This window comes from Perognathus longimembris, chromosome 28 (assembly GCF_023159225.1).
Source record: "Perognathus longimembris pacificus isolate PPM17 chromosome 28, ASM2315922v1, whole genome shotgun sequence".
In the NCBI taxonomy this organism is placed as follows: domain Eukaryota; kingdom Metazoa; phylum Chordata; class Mammalia; order Rodentia; family Heteromyidae; genus Perognathus; species Perognathus longimembris.
In genome coordinates this window covers 78,498,985-78,521,449 of record NC_063188.1, presented here as the reverse complement: position 1 = coordinate 78,521,449, position 22,465 = coordinate 78,498,985, and the positions used below count along the sequence as shown (strand labels likewise).

Sequence of the window (22,465 nt, the reverse complement as noted above, 5' to 3'; positions counted from 1 at the left end):
ACCTCCTACCTCACCATGAACTTTATTACTGTTGTCACAGCTGCCTGTGGTCCTTCAATGGAGTATATCTCTACCCTCAGCTGAGAGTCATAGCCATTGCCACCTCATATTCGTGTCCTTGAGCATGCTCTGAAATTTCCACAGGCTCTTGATTGTCTATGGCTCTGTCAATCCAATGGATGCAGCTGTGTCCTAATTTTGTCAGATGCAGAGGTACAAACCACACAGATTAAAAGAAAAAGGTTGACTTTCTTCCCCATGTTTAAAGCACATGTCAGAATGTACTTTTTTTTCTGATACTGTTACTTGGAACTCTGGGCCTGGGCACTATCATTGAGCTTTTGTACTCAAGGCTAGCACTCTCACTTAAGCCACAGCTCCACTTCTGGCTTTTTTTGTAGTTTAGTGCAGTTAAGAGTCTCATAGACCTTCCTGATCAGGCTGGCTTTACAATCCTCAGATCTCAGCTTCTTGAGTAGCTAAGATAATAGGTGTGAGCCACTGGTGCCCAGCTATAATGTACTTTTAATACATTTAACTGACATAACACACTTGTTTTCTTCCCTAATGTGTGGTAAGCTTTGCCTTGCAGTTGGGGGCTCTTCTGTGGGCCTTCGATCTTGAATGTGTTCTCTGATGTATAATTAGGTTGGATTTTTGGGTAAAAGCTTTCCCACATACTGTACATTTATACGGCTTCTCTCCAGTGTGAGTTCTCTGATGTACAGTAAATGTAGATTTTTCCCTGAAGGCTTTGCCACACTCTGAACACACATAGGGTTTCTCTCCGGTGTGTGTTCTCTGATGGATTATGAGCTGTGAATTCTGACTGAAAGCTTTCCAGCACACAGGACATTCATAGGGTTTCTCTCCCGTGTGAATTCTCTGATGGATAATGAGCTTCGACTTTTCTCGAAAGGCCTTGCCACACTCAATACATTGATATGGTTTTTCTTCAGTGTGTGTTTTCTGATGTATGATGAGATAGGACTTCTGGGAAAAGGCCTTTTCACATTCACTACACTCATATGGCTTCTCTCCTGTGTGGCCTCTTTGATGTAGCATGAGATAGGATTTCTGAGAGAAAGCTTTCTCACATTCATTACATTCAAAGGGTTTTTCTCCTGAATGAGTTCTCTGATGCACACCCAGGTTTGACTTCTGAGTAAAGGTTTTTCCACACACATCACATTTATAGGGTTTCTCTCCAGTATGAGTCCTCTGATGCACAATGAGAGTTGATTTCTCATTGAAAGATTTCCCACAATTGGTACATTTGTGAGGCTTCTCTCCTGTGTGTGTTCTCTGATGTATAATGAGGGTTGACTTGTCACTGAAAGTTTTCTTGCAGTCACTACATTCATTGGGCTTCTTACCTGTGTGAATACTATGGTGTATAATTAGATCAAGTTTCTGGATGAAAGATTCTCCACATTTAGTGCACATATACATTTTCTCTCCTGTGTGTGTTTTCTGATGAACGAGGAGGTTTGATTTTTGAGTAAAGGCTTTTCCACACTCATTACATTCAAAAGGTTTTTCTCCAGAATGAATCCTGTAATGAATAATAACAGTTGACTTCTCTCGGAAAGCTTTACCACATTCAGGACACTCAAAAGGTCTTTCTCCTGTGTGAGTTCTGAGGTGTATAATGAGCTGAGATTTTTGGCTAAAGGCTTTTCCACATTCGGTACATTCAAAAGGTTTTTCTCCCGTATGAGTTCTCCAATGTACAATAAGGTGTGATTTCTTGTTGAAGGTTTTCTGACATGCAGTACATTGAAAAGGCTTCTCTCCATTTTTAATTCTCTGGTGAAGGCTAAGACCTTTCTTATACCTAAAGCCTTTTTCGCATTCTTTATATACATAGGATTCCAGTACAAAATTTGTTTTTTCATACCCAGGAGGAAAGAATAAAATTTTACATCTATTATCATGTTTCTTTTCTCCAGAGCTGGTAATTAGTGAGTCTAAATTATTTACCACAGTATTTCCAAATGATTCAAGTTCATGAGGTCTTTGTATTAGAAGAGTAAGGCTTGGGTTCAGATGAAGTCTGTTTCCAAATTCATCACCATCATGGACACGTTTGATTATAATTATTCCCTTGTCAGGGAATCCACCTTGGATTGACTGGCAATTATTTGTGCCAACCTGATGCTGCTTCTCAGCCTCTTTATCAATGACTTCTAGAAAGAAGTACAATAAATCATCTTTACAGTTTGACATTTAAGAAATGCTCCAACAAATGAAAAATGACACTATCATTTTATCAAGTCCCCAGAAAAAGAATTTCTTAATAAATGCTATCTAAGAGCATGTGTGTTGTAATCTTACCCTGACACCCCAGTTTCATTTCTGTGTGTGTGTGCGTGTGCGTTTGTGTGTGTGTGTGTGTGTGTGTGTGTGTGTGTGTGTGTGTGTGTATTGACTCTGGGGCTTAAACTCAAGGACTGAGTGCTGTCTCTCAGCATTTTGTGCTTAAGGGTAGTGCTCTACCACTTTGAACCACATAGTTCCACTTTCAGCTTTTTGGTGGTTAACTGGAGATAAGAGTCTCATGGTTGTTTCTAGCATGGTTGAATTCAAACTGTGATCCACAGATCTCAGCTTCCTCAAGAGCTAGGCATAAAGGCCACCAGCATCTTGCTCCAGGTTTCTTAATTCTACGTTTACCTTATCTCTAGGAACCTCACCAAACTCAATTCTCAGTTATCATATGAACTTTAAACTGTACATGATTTATACTGTCTCCACTTAACAAGAAATGCAACAGTGTGTTACCTAGACTCAAGACAAGGTGATGTTGTAACATCCCTTAATCCACATTCTCCATCAATTACAGAAAAATTAGCCTGCGGGGTAGGGTGGATAAGCCTCTAAAAATCTTTATGTAGTCTGGGTTCACGGTGTCTCCACCTAAACTTGCGCTCACAGATCTTCAGCACCATCATCTCTGCCCCTGTATGTGCTGTAGAAACTATTCCTAAAACTCCAAATCCCTTTTCATATAAAATTGCCCAATAGTCATAACCCTAAACTCCCTACTGTGCTATATTCAGAAACTAGATTTACTTTGAAGACACAGTTCCATTGTTTTACATCTTTTTTCTTTTTCACTTTTTCTTTTTGCATTGCTGAGGACTAAACTCAGGGCCTTGCACTTTGCCAGGCACGTGCTCTTCCACTGAGCTAAATACCCAATCTGTGTTCAATCATCTAAAAATGCGTCTTCTGACTTTTGTATATAAAAATTTTAACTTCTAATATATTTGGTTATCTGTGTTTCTCACTTAGACAGTCAAAAGTGCAAATTCGTGCCTTTCCTTGTATTTCATTTCACACTGAAAAATCTCTAAATCCAGTAGCACCTTACAACTGGTGATACGTTATAGGTATATTGGTGGCAATATTTCTTTTTTGGTGCTATATCTTATAATCAATAGTAACACCTGAGCCAGAGTTCCACTTTGAGATTTTTTGTGTTAAGTAATTAGAGATGAGACTCTCATGGACATTCCTACCAGGCTTTTAACCATGATCCTCAGATCTCAGCCTCTTAAGTGGTTAGCATTATAAGTGTGAGCCACCAGCAGCTGGCTTGGGTTAACAATTATGAAAACACGGAATTCATGCAATTTGGCAATTCCTCAAGATATTAAACACAATTACCATATTGTACAGTTCCAAGATCATATGTCTACCCAAAAGAAATGAGAACAGGCTGGGCATAGGCATCTCACTCCTGTAATCCTAGCTATTCTTGAGGTTGAGCTATGAGGATTGTTATTCAAGTGCAGCCTGAGCAGGAATGTCCATGAGACTTATATCCAATTAACAACCCGAGAACTGGAAGTGGACCTGCAGCTCAAAGTGGTAGAGCACAAGCACCATCAAAACCTGTAACACAGCAGTGTTATTCACAATAGCCAAATAATAGAAAATTACAGATGAATGGATAAGCCAAACATGTTCTATTTGTACAACTGTATATTATTCCTCCATGAAAGTAGTAAAGTGATGACCCATGCGACAACATGGATGAACTTGGCAAATATGCCAAGTGAAAAAAAAAGATAGAAAAGGCCATGTTTTATATGAAATGACAATAAACAAAAGTATAGCACAGGGGCTGGGGATATAGCCTAGTGGCAAGAGTGCCTGCCTCGGATACACGAGGCCCTAGGTTCGATTCCCCAGCACCACATATACAGAAAACGGCCAGAAGCGGCGCTGTGGCTCAAGTGGCAGAGTGCTAACCTTGAGCGGGAAGAAGCCAGGGACAGTGCTCAGGCCCTGAGTCCAAGGCCCAGGACTAGCCAAAAAAAAAAAAAAAAAAAGTATAGCACAGAGACAAGAAGCATATTAGTGCTCATTAGCGAATGGAGGAAAAAGGAATGGAAAGTGACTACTAAAAGCAGAGGTTTTACTTGGGACAATAAAATGTTCTACAGTTAGGCAGTGATGAAGACACAAAACTCAGATGTACTCAAGATCCCTGAACTAAAAGTCTGAATTCTGTAGTAGTGAATTATATCCCAATAAGGTCTTTTTACATAGATAATTATGGAGCTAAGGAAATAGCTCAAATGAAAATGACCATGTTTCAGGAAAGCAAATTTGGTCAGAATATCTAAGCTGAACATGAAGAATGTTTCAAAGAGCCAGCCTTACAGAATTGGACTCCAGGCCTGCGAAATTACAGAATTGGACTCCAGGCCTATGACTAATGTGAGCCTGATTGCCTTTAGGTGAGAATCATAGAAAAAGTGCAGTCAGAGAATATTAGCATTCAATAGACAGATACAGGCCGGGAGCTCGTATACATGCTTGTAATCCTAGCTATTTAGGAGTCTGAGATCCGAGGATCTTGGTTTGAAGCCAACCCACACAGGAAAGCCTGTTAGACTCTTATCTCCAATTAATTAACAGAAAACTAAAATGGAACTGTAGCTTAAAGTGGTAGAGTGCTAACTCTGAGCAAAAAGCTTAGGGACCCAGGCCCTGACTTTATGCCACACCACTGACTGAAATAACAAATTGAAACAAAAAGACACATACAGAATACAATGGAACTGTACAAAAACTTGTAAGTGGATGCTAATTTAAGTAGCATGATCTAGTATGGGTGTGGGTGAGTGGAGTGAGGTTCAGTGTTACCTGAGGTGCTCACATCACTGTCTCCCAATGGCATGAAAGGGCCACAACCTTTCTCTAAAACTAACCAATTTTTCTTTCTTCTTTCCTTTCTCTTTCTTTTCTCCCTTCACTTCTCCCTCCTTCCTCTCAACTTGTCTTTCTCCTCCTCCTGTTCTTTCTGCTCTTTATACTACTTTTTCTTGCTTTTTTCTGTGCTTGTCCTGGGGCTTGAACTCAGAGCATGGGCAATGTTCCTGAACTTCAGTTTTCAAGGCTAGCACTCTACCACTTGAGTCAAAGCTGCATTTCTGGCTTTCTGATCATTAATTGGAGATAAGAGTCTCATAGCTTTCCTTCCCTGGGCTTGCTTTGAACCACAATACTCAAATCTTAGTCTCCTGATTAGTTAGTATTACATGAGTCACTAGGATCAGCCACTTTCAGCATTTGGGGTGATTAACTGGAGGTAAGAGTCTCACAGACTTTCCTGCCCATGTTGGCTTTGAACTTTGATCCTCAAATCTTGGTCTTTTGAGAAGCTAGGATTACAGGGAGGAGCTACTCTTGCACAGCCCGCCCCGCCCCCCGTGGTACTGAAGATTGAAGTCAGGACCGTGCACTTGAACTTCAGCCATGCTCTTCAACCCTTTGGCCTTCATTGTCTCCTGTGAATGCTCAGATGGGCCTGCACCCTGGCCTACTTATTTAGACTTCCTACATAGCTAGGATGACAGGCATGTGCCACTGTGTCCAAGTATTGAGATGGGGTCTTGTGATTATGTCTAGGTTGGCCTCAAACCATAATCCTTCCTATCTGCTTCACAAGTAGCTAATAGGTATGAGCCACTAGTGCCAAGCTCTTCAATATATTCTTGTTAGGCTTTTCAGAAGGCCTCACCCCCTAAGTGATAGGCTGTGACTTCATGTACTCAGAGCATACATCCATCCCATATACCTGGAAAGTTCCAAATTTTTCCATATGCTGGGCCCAGTTCTTCTACCTCCAGCTTGAGGATGAGGTCTGGTTTTGTAAGCTGCTGCCCTGGTAATGAGAAATGACAGATACCTCCTTGGTTTTCAGAACCACTAGGTCAGAATAAGTTACAGTTTGGGATTAAGCAGCACAAAGGGCTCAAAGATGGACACAACAGTAAAATCTAGCCATTTAGACAGGATTTTGAGTTTCTTTTCAGGCAAGAAAAAATGGGAAACTCAGAAATAAAGGCCCTCCAATAGATGAAATAATCATCAAAAGTGAAATTATCTGAGAAGCCATCTTACCCACAAAGATAAAGTTGCTATAGGTTTCAAGCATCACATCTCTATACAGGGTCTTCTGTGAAGGGCTCAGGTACTGCCATTCCTCTTGGGTGAAACCCACAGCCAAATCCTCAAATGTCATTAGTTCCTGTAATGACACATTCCTTTTATTCTAAATGCTGAACACAGGGCCATGAAGACAGAATATAAAGGAACTTGTGATTGGGTTTCTAGTTCATCAAGATGACAAGGTAAGATGTGTAATTCATAGCAATTTAGTGATCTATTTTGTTAGGGATCACAATCATAAGAAAAACTATTCCATTAAGTAATGAAATATTTTAATATTAGCCCAAGGATAGACAAATAGCACAGTGGAACAACAAAGAGAATCCAAATATGTGTGGACATTTGATTCATGATAAAGTGGCCACAGTAAAGCAGTGAAAGGAAGATCTTTTTTTTTTTTTTGGTTGGTCATGACGCTTGAACTCAGGGCCTAGACATTGTCCCTGAGCTTTTTCTGCTCAAGGCTAGTGTGCTACCACTTTGGGTTACAGCGCCACTTCTCATTTTCTGGTGGTTAATTGGAGATAAGAGTATCACAGACTTTCCTGCCCAGGCTGCCTTTGAAATGTGATCCTCAGATCTCAGCTTCGTGAATAGCTAGGATTATAGGCATGAGCCACCAGCACGTGGCATTTAAAAAATAATGTTTTAATTATGATTATGATGATGATGATTATTATTATAAAGGTGATATACAGAGGTGTTATACTTGCATAAGGTTAAGAGTACATTTCTTTTTGGACACTGTCACTTCTTCCCTCACTCTTTCCCACTTTTTCCCTCCCACCCACACCCACAAGTTGCATAGTTCATTTTCAACACAGTATCTAGTGAGTACCACTGCTGTATTTGCTTCTCCTTTGTCCTTCCAGTTCTATGGCCCCCTTGCCCTCCCAAGTACAGAAAAATGAACAAACAAGACAAAAATGTTTCCATTTCCTGGAGTTCATTTTGATAAATATTATTTTATTTGATCAGATGTACATAAGCATTGTGCCTTTGTGTTTGAGGGGAATCTTTTAAAAATAAATATAGATGGATTATTGGATATCTATATGTGAAAACATGAAATTGAACTCTTTTCATATATAACTATTAACTACAGATACATTCTAATATGAGAGGTAACACAATGAAGTGTCTACATTAAAAAAAAAAAACTATTCTATTGGATTTCCCAGATATACTCTGCCTTTTGTGTCCTGAATGAAAATCTGAGTGCACTGATTATTCTATGACCTAGCAAGGTGCAGGACTTTCCCTGCAGGCTTGAGGCCAAGATGGGCTCAAAAACATCCTAAAGCACTGATAGAGGTATTTCGGGCACTGCCTAAAACACTGAAAGAACCTAGCCTGAACTTGGACCCCAAAATTCAAAATCTCCATATAAACTCTATACCCTGTCACTCTCAATGTAGACATCTCTGTTTGGTCACCCCCTTCCCTCATCATCCCTTTTAAGGATATTGCAGCCCATTACAAGTTTCTCTAATAAACTTTGGGTGGGTCACCTGACATCCAGTTTCTTTCTTTGGAATCGCAGCAGGCCCTATTGCCTGGTGATTTGGTGTGGTCCCTTGTGAGAATTTTCTGCTGCCAATTTTGAGCTGTGGGTTTAGCAAGACAAGACAATAACAGAGAAAATGTTTTCATAAGCTTAATATAGAGGACAAATGCTAAGAGAAGACATGAAAAGAGCTCTCTCATAAATGCAGACCTATGTTAGATTAAATGTATGGCAATGAAGGCAGGTGCCGGTGGCTCATGCCTGTACTCTGAGGCAATATCTGAGGATTGTGATTCAATGTCAGCCCAGGGCAGGAAAAGTCTGAGTCGCTTGTCTTCAATTAACCACTGAAAAGCCAGAAACGGAACTCTGGCTCATGTGGTATAACACTAGCCTTGAGTGAAAAATATAAGAGGCAGTGCCCAGGCTCTGAGTCCAAGCCCCAGTACTGGCATAAACACACAAAAAATATGGCAGTGAAAAGGCAAGCCACAGATGAGGAAATGATGTTCTATAGTCATGAGTGGTAAAGGGATCTTATCTGGAATTGGTTAACTATCTCCTTTGAATCAATACTAAACATACAAACAATAAGAACAATGTACAGGAGGTAAAGAGGCATTTAACTAAAAAGGAAAACCATATGATCTATGCACATGTACTTGACTTCAACTTTCATGAAAAGTATTTCATGTGAGCAGGCAAGTAAATGAACATGTAAGCCACACTGGATATTGCTAAGCACCTGCCAGGAAGAGTTATAAATGAATCGCCTAAATACGTTACAATGGTATACTAAAATGAAAACTCTATACCATTAGAAGGGATGTAGACTAATTTAGTCACCTTGGGGAACACAGGGTTAATTACTGAGGTGGTAATTTTTACAGGATGTGGCCCAGCAGTTCTCCTAGGTGAACACCTACAGTGGAATGCTGTATGGTGATGAAAATAAATGATCTCCAAGTCCATGTGTGAAGTAGCTTCTCTGTTTACTAATGTAGCTAAATTTGTCTGAGTCAGGCAGAACAGAGTGCCCATGCATACAGGTGACATGGAGTGAGACTATGCCTTCAGAGAGATAGCAAAATAAAATACAAGCACGAGACTTTGGGAATTGGTGTCCCAAGACTCAGGAAAGCTGCTTAGGGGAGAAAAGAGTCTCATCTTTGAGTGCTGCACACTCCTCTCAACATAGTTGAGCAGACCATGGAACACAGTCCATCACACAATGTTTTATATTTAGCAACCAAATGAACCCCTGAAAGAAGTCTTGTTTTTAGGAGAGGACTAAAACAGAGCTCTAGCAATTCTGACCAGAGTCCACCTTAGGATGTTATATTCATTGTATAGCTCATAGATAACTTTAACAACTACAAGCAATGGGTGGGGATATACCTTAGCAGAGCACTTGCCTGGCATGCTCAAGAGTTTTGCTGCAAAAACAGTGTTCTTGATGATACACACCTGTAATTACAGCAATCAGGAATCAGAGGCAGGAGGATCACAAGTTTGAGGTCAGCCTGGGCTACAAAAAAATAAATAAATAAAATAAGCTACAAATAAAAAAGAGGTAAGAAGTGAGGGCTTTAGTCTAAAGCCATTCAGAGAACTATTTTGCACATATGTAACAGAAAAATACCATAGGTGTACTAAACGAGCAAAAGAAAAAGCCAAAAAGTAAACACAATGCATGTTTCTATTTATATAGAGTAACAGAATAAAGTGGTACAGGGCTGGTGATATGGCCTAGTGGCAAGAGTGCTTGCCTCGTATACATGAGGCCCTGGGTTCAATTCCCCAGCACCACATATACAGAAAATGGCCAGAAGTGGCGCTGTGGCTCAAGTGGCAGAGTGCTAGCCTTGAGCAAAAAGAAGCCAGGGACAGTGCTCAGGCCCTGAGTCTAAGCCCCAGGACTGGCCAAAAAAAAAAAAAAAAAAAAAAGAATAAAGTGGTACAGTTAATCCATGTTGTTAGAAGAAGTCAGGATAGCGATTACTACTGTGAAAGGCTGTTGGGTTCCAGCTTTATGGACTTCAGGGTGAAGGGCATTGGAGAGCGCACCCCAGATGCCGCCCTTCCTCCCAGCCCTGGGGGAATGCGGAAGCAGGCCACAATTCTCTAGGTCCGGAACAAGAAGAACCGGCTTTGCAACCAGCCCCCAAATTTCTCGCCAGCCCAGGCGACCCCAGTCTCTCCCTGGCGCAGTGCTTTCGAGTGACGAGTGACGTTAGCTCATGAGGGGGTCACATGGGAAGCTCGTAACCTATCAGCGTCCTGGCCGATCGCCTTCTCTCCCTATCATTAGTCCTTGCCCCTGCCTTAATAAATCAGATAGCTCTTGAAGCTTCTCCGAGACCTGCGTATGCCTGGCTTTCTTTACTGGTAAGGAGGTGGGCGAAGCGTTCTCGTTTGGCCGCGTGCACGTGAGGTCAGTGCTGGCTCCCCCGCTCCACCCTGGCCTTACCTGTGGGCCAGGTGACCAGGGGAGAGGGTGAGAAAGGGAGTTGTGAGAAGCTTAGCTGAGCCTTGATCTCCACGCCAGGGGAGGCGACCCGAGCCTGACAAAAGGCAGTGATTTGTGGAGAGATTCTGAGGTGCTGATACTGTCCTATATTTTGCTCTGTGTGATAGCTATAGAGTATGTTCGTATTGTGATAACTTATCAAGCTGTATATTATAAAACTGTGTACTTTATGTATTTTATATTTAAATGTATTCATAAATTTTATTTGCAACAGAGGTAAGGATGTAGCTCAATGGGAGAGTCCTTACAAACATATATAAGACCCCAAGTTTAGCTGGGAATATAGCCTGATGCCCTGAGTTCGATTCCTCAGCACCATATATATATGGCCAGAAGTGGCACTATGGCTCAAGTGGCAAGAGTGCTATCCTTGAGCAAAACGAAGCCAGGGACAGTGCTCAGGCCCTGGGTTCAAGCCCCAGGACTGGCAAAAAAAGACCCCAAGTTTGATCTCTACCCCTGGGAAAATATTCTGACAAGCACAAGTGGCTTATGCCTGTAATCCTAGCTACTTTGGAGGCTGAGATATAAAGATCATTGTTTGAAGCCAGTTCAGGCAGAAAAGCCTGTGATGGTACATAAAAATCAGGCTGGAAATGATTCAAGTAGTAGAGCACCAGTTGTGAGCTATAAAGAAAAAGGCCAAGAGATTACACGGTCCTTGAGTTCAACACCCAGTACTAGCAGAAAAAAATGTGTGTGTGTGAGTGTGTGTGTGTGTACAACTTCAGTGGAAAATGATAGTTCTTATTTTGACAAATAACTCTGAAACAATTGGATATCCCAAAATAAGTACCTCTAACATATATAAAATTATCTCAAAATGGATCACAGAATTAAATGTAATATCTAAGCCTATATAATATTTTTTAAACCTTGGGTTAGTAAAAAATTTTATAGATCTGACACTAAAATTCATGTGACAAAGTTAAAGAGATTAAAAACAAGACATGGACTGGGTACCAGTGGCTCACACCTGTAATCCTGGCTACTCAGGAGGCTGAGATCTGAAGATAGCAGTTCAAAGTCAGCCAGGGCAGGGAAGGCCATGATATTCTCATCTCCAATTAATCACCAAAAAAGCTGAAGTGGAGCTTTGAATCAAGTGGTACAATGCTAGTCTTGGGCCAAAAAGCTCAGGAATGGCACCTAGGCCCTGAGTTCAAGCCTCAGGATAAACACACACACACACACACACACACACACACACACACACACACACACACACAAAACAAAACATGGAATGAAAAAAAATTTATATATCAAACATCTGACAAAGTCCTTATATTGAAGATATAAAAATAGATAACACAGTTGGGCACCAGTGGCTTATGCCTCTAATCCCAGCTATGTAGGAGTTTGAGATCTGAGGATCGTGATTCAAAGCTAGCATGAGCAGGAAAGTCTATGAGACTCTTTCCTCCTACTAACTACCAAAAACGCTAGTAGTAGAGTTGTGGCTCAAATGCTACCTTTGAGCCAAAAAACAACAACAACAACAACAACAACAACAACAAAAACCAGGGACAAGGCCCAGTCTCTGATTTCAAGCCCTAGGACCAGAACTAAAAAAAAGGGAAAAAAATTAATAAAACTAAACAATGGGGCAAAAATAGATACTCCAATGAAGATATACAAATGGAAAATAAATACATAAAAGCTGTATAATATCAGTCATGAGAGTACAAATTAAAGCCACAATGAAATACCCCTGCACACCTGCCAGAATGGAGGTGGGACTGATAGTACCAAAAGCTGATATTTATGTAGAGCCATTGGACCTCTGGTGTCATAGGTAGGAATGCAAAACAGCACAGGATCTTTGGAGATGATTTTCCAGTTATTTGTGAAGTTAACCTATTTCCATGTATTTTCATGCCAGTAAAATGAGAATCATACAATCCCTCAAATCTACAAATGAACATTTATATAGAAGATGTGTATGTATGCATATATGTATATGTGCATACACACACATACACACACACACACACACACACACAAATAGCTATATACCCAAATCAAATCCATGCTTGGCAATCACTCTACCACTGAGCAGTAGCATCACTTTCTAGCAGATCTCTCTGTCTCTCTCTCTGGTGCTGGTCCTGGGGCTTGTTCAGGGCCTGGGTGCTGTCCATGAGCTATTTTGCTCAAAGCTAGTGCTCTAGCAATTGAACAGCTACATTTCCAGCTTTCTCGTGGTTAATTGAAGAGTCTCACAGACTTTCCTGCCTGGGCTATCTTCAAACCATGATCCTGAGCTAGGATCACAGATGTGAGCCACTAGTGCCCAGAAAGCATCTCTTTTTAATCACGAAAACTTAGAAATAAACTAAGTGCTTTTCAGCCAATGAATCAAGAAACAACCTAGAATCTATACAATGTAACACCGCTCAACCATAAAAATGAAAGAACTAGGGCTGGGAATATGGCCTAGTGGCAAGAGTGCTTGCCTCGTACACATGAAGCCCTGGGTTCGATTTCCCAGCTCCACATATATAGAAAAAGGCCAGAAGTGGTGCTGTGGCTCAAGTGGTAGAGTGCTAACCTTGAGCAAAAAGAAGCCAGGGACAGTGCTCAGGCACTGAGTCCAAGGCCCAGAACTGGCAAAAAAATCAACAAACAAAAACAAACAAACAAACAAAAAATCTTTAGAAAAAAAAAAAGAAAGAACTAGCTGGGCCCCAGTGGGTCACATCTATAATCCTAGCTACTTGAGAGCTAAGATCTGAGGACTGCAGTTTGAAACCAGCTCAGATATAAAACTCCAAGAGATTACTATCTCCACTAGAGGTGGAGCTGTGGTTCAAGTAGTAGATAACTAGCTCAGAAAAAAAAAGCAGATCAGGGACAGTGCCCAGGCCCTGAGTTCAAGCTCCAGGACGAGCACATAAAAACAAAGAAAGAATGCCATGGTTGAACCTCATCTGTGTAGCCTAACACAAAGATGAGCTTCAAATGAACTATGCCAAGTTAAAGAAGCCAGGCTGGGAAGACTACTTGCTGTCTCATTCCATTTACGTAACATTATGGGAAAGGAAAAAGTGCAGTCTGACAACATTCAAGGTGATTAAGGGAGAAGGGACAGTGAGGGGCTGATTCCAAAGGGGACACCTTGGGAGGTGATAGAGCTCTTTTATGCCTTTCACTGTTGTAGTGGTCATTATGCAACTGTGTTTGTCAAGATGCAGGGTCCATTTTACTGTATGTATACTGTATTTTTATTTAAGAAAGTAATCATGCAGGTAATATAGAATAATTGCATGTATATAAATTTAAATATTTTCATATATCCTCCAAGAAACTATACAGATTAACACAAAGAACACACAAAACCACATATAACCAATATCTTCAGTATAATGTATTTTACAAAGCAGCACTGAGCCAATATCTAATTACATGTAAGTAAAAAAAAATACCAAATTGTGGCTTAGCTATCTTCCAAAGTCTTGCCACGAATGTGTCTAGAATTTTTAAAAAGATAGAAAATACTGAAGAGGAGGGAATGGAGACATTAAGGGTAAACTAAATTTTATGCTTAGAAATATGCCCACTGCTTTCCACCCATAAGTATGAATTATTGAAAAACTAGCCAGATATAACAGAGAGAATCAGGTGGAAAGGGGTTCAGAAACCAGGGTGAGAGTCACAAAAAGCACCACTTCTGAGGGAGAAAGGGTAATGGCAGGAAAATTTTAGAAGGGAAAACTTATGTTCACCTAAGAGAAAAATGACTAGAGCCAAAACAAAGCATACATAGACTTTCTTGAAAAGGCCAGAAGGAAAATCATGCCAACCACTCCAACCCCTAATCTTGTCCTCAGAAAAAAAAATAGAAGGATATAATGCACCTGCAAAGCTTCTTTAGGAACAATGGAAAAATGAGAAAACATTCAATGACTGGCATCTGCAGTATCTTGGTTAGCGCACTTGCCTAAGCACTTTCTAGACATCGGGTTCTATCCTAAACACTACAAAGACTAAAACAAAAGAGAATCAGGTGACTTGCACATGGTTCAGGTGGTAGAATGTTTGTCTAGAAAGCAGAAGGCCCTTAATTCAAATCCCACTACTGTAAAACAAAATAGGTGACAAAAAAGATTTAATCCCTTGATGAACAACAAAATGCAAAAGTAGGCCACTCCAAGCTTTCACCCTCCCATGGATACACTTTTTTTAAAAAGCCAGGTGCTGGTGCCTCACACCTGTAATCCTAGCCACTTGAAAGACTGAAAATGAAAGGATCACAGCTTGAGATCAGCCTGGGCAGAAAAGTTCTCCAGACCTCTTCTTAACCCATAGCTGGGTACACTGTTGTGCACCTGTCATTATGGGGTACACAGAAGGCTGGGGAAGATCACAGATCCAGGCCAGACAAGGCAGAAACGTTGAGTGAGATTCCACCTTCACATAGTGAAGCTAAACCTGGTGGCGTGAGCCTATGATCCCAGCAACATCAAGAAGTCACAAGTAGGGGCTGGGGATATGGCCTAGTGGCAAGAGTGCTTGCCTCATATACATGAGGCCCTGGGTTCAATTCCCCAGCACCACATATACAGAAAATGGCCAGAAGTGGCGCTGTGGCTCAAGTGGCATAGTGCTTGCCTTGAGCAAAAAGAAGCCAGGGACAGTGCTCAGGCCCTGAGTCCAAGCCCCAGGACTGGCCAAAAAGAAAAAAAAAAAGAAGTCACAAGTAAATAACCGACTTAAAAGCAGGGCTGGAAGAATGGCTCAATTGGTAGAGCTTTAGCCTAGCAAGTACATGGTCCTGAGTTCAAATCCCAGCATCAAAAAAATGTACAGACTGTTGGGATCCATTTTTACAAAATTCTAGAAAAAATACAGGTTTGTAGATGACATACAAAGATAAAATCAAGAAAAGAGCAACTTAAAGACAAGAGCAGAGCAGACCTTATTCATAAATGAATGTGTATTTGTACTAACCTGTGTGTGTGTTGGGGGGAACTTCCAGAAGCATCAGTGCAAAATTATTGTGGGAAAGAAGTGGGCATGAGAAGCAGTGGGGATTGCTCTATAAGATTGCAAGGCCTGGGCAAAAGATGGCAGGTGGCCACAGAACAGAATGACTACAGTCATTTGCTGAGGAGAATCATATGGGAATTAGGACATACAGAAACACGTATGTACAAGGAAACTTAAAAAGCCATATCTATGTCCTGGATAAGACACACTCACAAGTAACCTGAGGAGATGCCAAACTCTAACCTCAGGTTAACCCACAGAATCCATGCAAGTGTGGCTGAGTGTAAAAAGAGTAATCCATCACAGAGCCATTTTTTAAATATTAGCAAAGGGTCTGGATTTTTTTTTAATCTGTTGTTTTGTTTTCTTCCTTTTTTGAAGCTCTTAGTGTTTGAGAAATTGATTTTGGGTCCAAAGACACAAACAGAAACACAGGATAAAAAGGCATTTCATGCAAATTATCCAAAAGAAATCCAGGATTACTATACTGCTAACAGACAAAATAGACATTAAGGTAAAAAAAAAACTGTTAAGAGAGCAAAGAAGGCATTATTTACAAAAAGGTAATCATGAAGATATAACAAATGAAAATACATATATGCCAAATAACATAGACCAAAAAATGAAGCAAAATTTGATAGAATGGAAGGAAAAGTAGTTCTGTCACAACAGCTGATTTCATTATGCTGCTTTCAATATAGAATAGACCATCTATACGGAAGACCAATGAAGAAAAAAGAATTGAACAACAGTAGGTAACAATCAAACCTAACATATAATTGTAACATGTTCCATCCAATAACAAAATACAGGCTGGGGATATGGCCTAGTGGCAAGGGTGCTTGCCTCATATACATGAAGCCCTGCGTTCAATTCCCCAGCACCACATATACAGAAAACGGCCAGAGGTGGCACTGTGGCTCAAGTGGCAGAGTGCTAGCCTTGAGCAAAAAGAAGCCAGGGACAGTGCTCAGGCCCTGAGTCCAAGGCCCAGGACTGGCAAAAAATAAATAAATAAATAAAATTAAATAGAAAAAAATAACAAAATACAACTTCTTCTCAAGTGTACATGAAATATTTTTTAGAATCAAAGCAAATTTTATTTATAATTCAACACCAAAATAAGACATTTGTTAAAGTCATTTGTTATAGCAAATTCTTTTGTAATCTTAAAATCCTAGATAATCATAACAGTTCATGCTAACCATTTCAGCATTATTTCTAACAGACAAGGGGTTAGCTTTCTTTCTAGCATATAAGTAACACAATATCCAACAATATTTGTAATGATTAATAAAATCTGAAATGTTGCCAGGTGCTGGTGGCTCATCCCTATAATCCTAGCTACTCAAGAGTCTGAGATCTGAGGATCACATTTTTTTTTTGCTAGACCTGGTGCTTGAACTCAGGGCTTGGGCGCTGTCTTTGAGCTTTCTTGCTTAAGGCTAGCATTCTATCACTTGAGTCACAACACCACTTCCAGCCTTTTCTGTTTATGTTGTACTGAGGAATCGATCCCAAAGCTTTATGTATGCTAGGCAAGCACTCTATAACTAAGCCACATTCCCAGTCCCATGAGGATCACATTTTAAAGCCAGCCTAAGCAGGACAGCCCATGAGACTCTCATCTCCAATTAATCACCAAAAAAGCAGGAAGTGAAGCTGTGGCTCAAGTGGCAGAGTGCTAGCCTTGATCAAAGCACAGGGTCAGTGCCCAGGCCTTGAGTTCAAGCCCCAGGACCGGCACAAAAAAGAAAAAAAATCTCAAAATGTATATAAATCTAAACATTTGACTCTTCTAACATAGTGAAGTTTATAATTAATATTATAAAATCATGGATAATATTAACTGATACTTTTACTATTTTAACATTTTACCGCATATTAGCCTTTTTTTTTGCCAGTTCTGGGTCTTGAACTCAGGGCCTGAGCACTGTCCCTGCCTTCCTTTTGCTGAAGGCTGGCACTCTACCATTTGAGCCACAGTGCCACTGTGTATGTGGTGCTGAGGAATTGAACCCAGGGCATCATGCATGCTAGGCAAGCACTCTACCACTAAATCACATTCCCAGCCCCATTAGCCTTTTTAAACTGCTAACTTATTAACCCTCCTCTAATCAGCCACTAACAATTAACTGAAGTCCAAATATCCTGAACATATATCAATTTATAACAACAAAAGACACCAAGGTTCTGTAATTTCAGCACGAAGTCACTTAAGGGATGTCTGGTATTATTGTAGCTATTAACATAAAGTACTTTCATGATAAACTATGTTAAACCACACAACAAGTCTCAACTACATTAAAATGATTTAAATCATGGAAAATAACTCTCCCAATCATAATGGTATGAAAGCATTAATCAGTAGCAGAAGAAACTGAAAAATTCACAAATATATGGTAATTGAACAACACACTTCTGAATAAAGAATGGGTCAAAGAAGCATTCACAGAAGGTCTGACATGGTGACACACATGTCTAATACCAGCACTTGGGAGCCTGAGGCTGGACGATAACAAGTTTGAGGTCAGCCTTTAGTTGAGACTGTGTTACAATTAAAAAGTGAAAAGAAAAAGAAATCACAAAGCACCTTGAGAAAAATGGAAGTACAAAATATGCCCAGCGCTGGTGGATTGCACTTGTAACTCTAGCTATTCAAGAGGCTGAGTTCTGATGACCAATTCAGTTCCAGAAGGAAAGTTCAAATTCAGCCCAGGAAGGAAAAGTCCATGAGACTCTTATCTACAATTAACCAGCAAAGTAGCTCGAAATGGACCTGTGGCTCCATTAGTGCCTCCAATAGAGCCTTAGCCTTGAGAAAAAAACCTAAGGGACAGCACTTAGGCCTCAAGTTCAAGCCTGAGTACTGGCACAACAAAAATACAAAATATGAAGATAAGATGAAGTAAAACCAGTACTAAGAGGGAAATTTATAGCTATAAACACATTTTTATAAAAGACCTCAAATTAACAACCTAATTACAACTCTTAACAGACTAAAGTGTCTTTTGTTATTCATGGTGGATCTTAATGAAGTAGTTCCAGATAGGCTCCTAGATACTTCATCTAAAGAAATGACTCAAGGTGGGGCTGAGGATATGGCCTAGTGGCAACAGTGCTCCCCTTGTATACATGAGGTCCTGGGTTCGATTCCCCAGCACCACATATACAGAAAATGGTCAGAAGTGGCGCTGTGGTTCAAGTGGCAGAGTGCTAGCCTTGAGCAAGACTAGGGACAGTGCTCAGGCCCTGAGTTCAAGCCCCAGGACTGGCAAAAAAGAAAAGAAAAGAAAAGAAATGACTCAAGGTAGGGCTGGACATACCAGAAAAACCTATCATGTCATTATAGAGTATTTTGGATGCTGAGACTGGGTAATTTAATAAAATGTATTTTTTATTTATTTGGTTTCCAAATTTTTTACATAAATCAACTATAAATTTGATATTTAAATGAATTTAAGACTGTACAAAATAAGAAAACTGTTGACCAGTTCTTATAAGCTGGGCACTCGTGTCACACCTGCAATCCTAGCTACTTTTTTTAAAAGGCTAAGATCTGAGGATCATGGTTCAAAGCCAGACTGGGTAGGAAAGTCTGTAAGACTCTTATCTCCATTTAGACATAAAAAAAGAACAGAAGTGGAGGTGCAGCTCAAATGGTAGAGCACTTGCCTTGAGGGTAAAAGCTAAAGGGCAGTGTCTTTGCCTAGAGTTCAAGCCCCAGAACTGGCACAGAAAATAGAAAGAAAGAATGTCAGTGCAAAAATCCTACATAAAATACAGAGAACAGAGCCACATTAAGACAACAATACAACAGGACTAAATAAAATTTATTCCAGGAATACAATGATTTATTGTAAGAAAACACAAAGGATAATTCACCATTTAAACAAAGAAAATTTGTGTGACTAACATAAAAATGTTGATAGGAAAATGCTGGAGAAAAATTTATCATTCAATTCTGACTTTAGAAACATTGAAGATGATTAAAATTGAAGGGCATTTTACTTTAGGTGGGGAGATATAAATATAGATAAACCTTAAAGCCAAGGTCTTTCCACTAGTATCAGGAACAAAGCAAGAAGGACCACTATCACCATTCCTATGAAACATTTTATTATAAGGATGAGCCAATATAACTAGCTATGAGAAGAAAAAGTCATAAGAACTGAGAAGAAAACTACTTGCAAGACACATGCAGATATCAGAAAATTGGATTATCAGCAATAAGACTAATGATCATTTGAAGTATTCAGAAAAGTTGCACAATATAAGACAAGCATACATTACTCATTAATGTTCATGTATGCAAGCATATGCCAGTTAAGAGATAAATATGAGCAAAATTTATAATAATAACCAAGAAAATATCTATGAGTAATCTTTAAAAGAAGTGTGAAAAACTTAGATGAAAAATTTTTAAATACTACTGAACACAAAATTAAACAAATGATTTTATCTTTTGGTCCTAGTAGTACATAGTAAATAATTTTATGTTGTTAAAAATGGCTCTTGTCTTTGGATTCTAGGAGACAATCTTTAAGATGTCATGCCTAATAGGGGTATTTTTGCTTCCATGAGGGCCTTATCACCATAGAAAGACTCAGGGTAGCAATTCTGGGTCATACCAGAGACCAGCCACAAAAACAATCAAGTATACCTATATGATGAAGCCCTAATAAAAATTCTCAACACTTGAGGGTCAAGTTAGCATCCCCTGTCGACCTTACTCTGTACTGTCACTCAATGATGACAAAAAAAGTAATAAGTCTGCCAGGTGCTAGTGGTTTATACCTATAATCCTAGGTACTTAGGAGGCAGAGATTTGAAGACTGTGGTTCAAAGCCAGCCAGGGAAGGAAAGCCCACAATAATCTTGTCTTCAATTAAGCACCAAAAAGGTCAGATGTGGAACTGTGGTTCAAATAGTAGAGCACTAACATTGAGCACAAAAGCTCAGAGCCCAAGCCCTGAGTTGAAGTCCCAGGGCTAGCACAAAAAATAAAAAGGAGGCTGGGGATATAGCCTAGTGGCAAGAGTGCCTGCCTCGGATACACGAGGCCCTAGGTTCGATTCCCCAGCACCACATATACAGAAAACGGCCAGAAGTGGTGCTGTGGCTCAAGTGGCAGAGTGCTAGCCTTGAGCGGGAAGAAGCCAGGGACAGTGCTCAGGCCCTGAGTCCAAGGCCCAGGACTGGCCAAAAAAAAAAATAAATAAATAAATAAAAAGGAATGAGTTCTGACTCCACACGGAGAAGAAAATGGAAACTCCACATGTGGAATTTTCTTGGACCCTGTCCAATATGCTTCTTCCCATAGCTGATTCCAATCGGTAACCTTTCACAGTAATAGGCCATCTCTATGTGTATTACAGCTTTTAGTGCATTCTGAGGTTTTCCAGCAAGTTACAAACTTAATAATAGTCTTGGGACACCTGAAAATGCAGTGTGAGAAGTTAAAGTGGTCTTTTCTAGGGATTGTTATATCTAAAATCACAGCTGCCAAATGACAACAAAGTAATATATAATTTTTTTTTGAGTTCCAGTGGGCCTTTATTGAGATTGAATAAAGAAATAAAGATTTTTTTTTTTGGCCAGTCCTGGGCCTTGGACTCAGGGCCTGAGCACTGTCCCTGGCTTCTCTTTTAGCACTCTGCCACTTGAGTCACAGCGCCACTTCTGGCCATTTTCTGTATATGTGGTGCTGGGGAATCGAACCCAGGGCTTCAAGTATACGAGGCAAGTGCTCTTGCCACTAGGCCATATCCCCAGCCCCAAGAAATCAAGATTTTACCAACCATCTTTTTTTAACTTTATCGACTCTGGTCCACATACGTGTACATAAAACATAACACATCCCAACAAAAACAGAGCCCACTGGAACATCTACCAATTAACACAAAGCCAATTTTCCCTTTCCCCAAAATGGTTTCAAAATTTTGAGTTCCCACTGCTCCCTCTCCAGTGGAACTGGTCCCTTGTGGCTTGGGACATTAGAATTTTCTCCCATTTTTGCTGAATGAATTACATTTTTCAAGGTTATTCCAAAAAAGGGAAGTAATTTTGTTTTATCCACGCACCCCTCCCCAACAACCACTGGTTAAAATATAGCAGACTATCTCAGTTGCCCGGCCCTACCCCCACGGCTGCCCTGCCCTGCCCTGCATTGTCTACTGGAGAATTTAAATACACTTCTGTTGGAATCTGTCAGCTGTGGAGGGCAGAGTCCGGGCGCCAGGCTAGCTCCCTCAACCTCATAAACTGTTACAACCTTTGGACACTTAACTCTTTACTCCCAAGATGAGTTTCTACATTAGAGAGTTGATTTTCTCTGGGAGTTTTAAAATTTCTTTATGAATATAAAGCAGAACTATAAACTCACCAAAGTCCATGTAAGTTCACCAAAAAGCTGATTTACTTCAGCTCCCATGAGGCCAATAATTTTGCTTATCAATGTATTTTGGCAAGAAAAATGATTCCACAATAGCAATTTTAAAGATCCATGAAAAGGTGAAAAATGTAGCAAATTAAAATAACATGGCTTAATTCACAATAACTCATTTAATTTTTCTGTTACTCATCTAGAAGGTCAGAGTGTGGCTAAAGGCAGTTTCTGATGAGGTTATGAGCTTCCAAAGTGTTTCTAAATCCTTACTGCTGACACCCTCCCTTTTGTGTTGTAGTATCGTCCCTCCCACCCCTATTGAAAAAAAAAAAAGAAAATCAAACCAAGTATTCAGAATGAGATGTTTTGGTTTCAGTGATTTGTGCCCAAAGCTTTGTGACAAGCTGTCTTGTTCTAACCCAACATAATGGTATCAAGCACGGCCAGTGGCAGAGGAAAGATGCTCCCATCTCATTCTTTATAAAAACTAGTATGATGGCCACCCACCCACCCCTCCCCAACCCTTGGGTCAACCCAATGTTATGATGCTGGAGCCTACTGGAAAAAAAAAGCTTAGGTTTTC

At 40.2% G+C, this 22,465-nt stretch overlaps 1 protein-coding gene across 4 annotated transcripts in view; it reads right to left on the bottom strand.

Moving 5' to 3' along the window:
- Positions 1-419: 419 nt before the first annotated feature.
- Znf182 (zinc finger protein 182) overlaps positions 420-22,465 on the bottom strand; it is a 47,483-nt gene continuing 25,437 nt past the window's right edge. For 2 of the 4 annotated variants that reach the window (XM_048335692.1, XM_048335693.1), the window contains 4 exons: positions 7,980-8,075; positions 6,421-6,547; positions 6,095-6,181; positions 420-2,189 (listed from right to left, as the gene is read on the bottom strand). In XM_048335692.1, coding sequence (XP_048191649.1) covers positions 565-2,189; positions 6,095-6,181; positions 6,421-6,547; positions 7,980-8,075 — 1,935 coding nt within the window. In that variant the 3' untranslated portion in view covers positions 420-564. Of the gene's footprint in view, positions 2,190-6,094; positions 6,182-6,420; positions 6,548-7,979; positions 8,076-9,442; positions 9,504-22,465 lie in introns of all 4 variants that reach the window. The other 2 variants (XM_048335694.1, XM_048335695.1) reach the window with 2 other exon arrangements.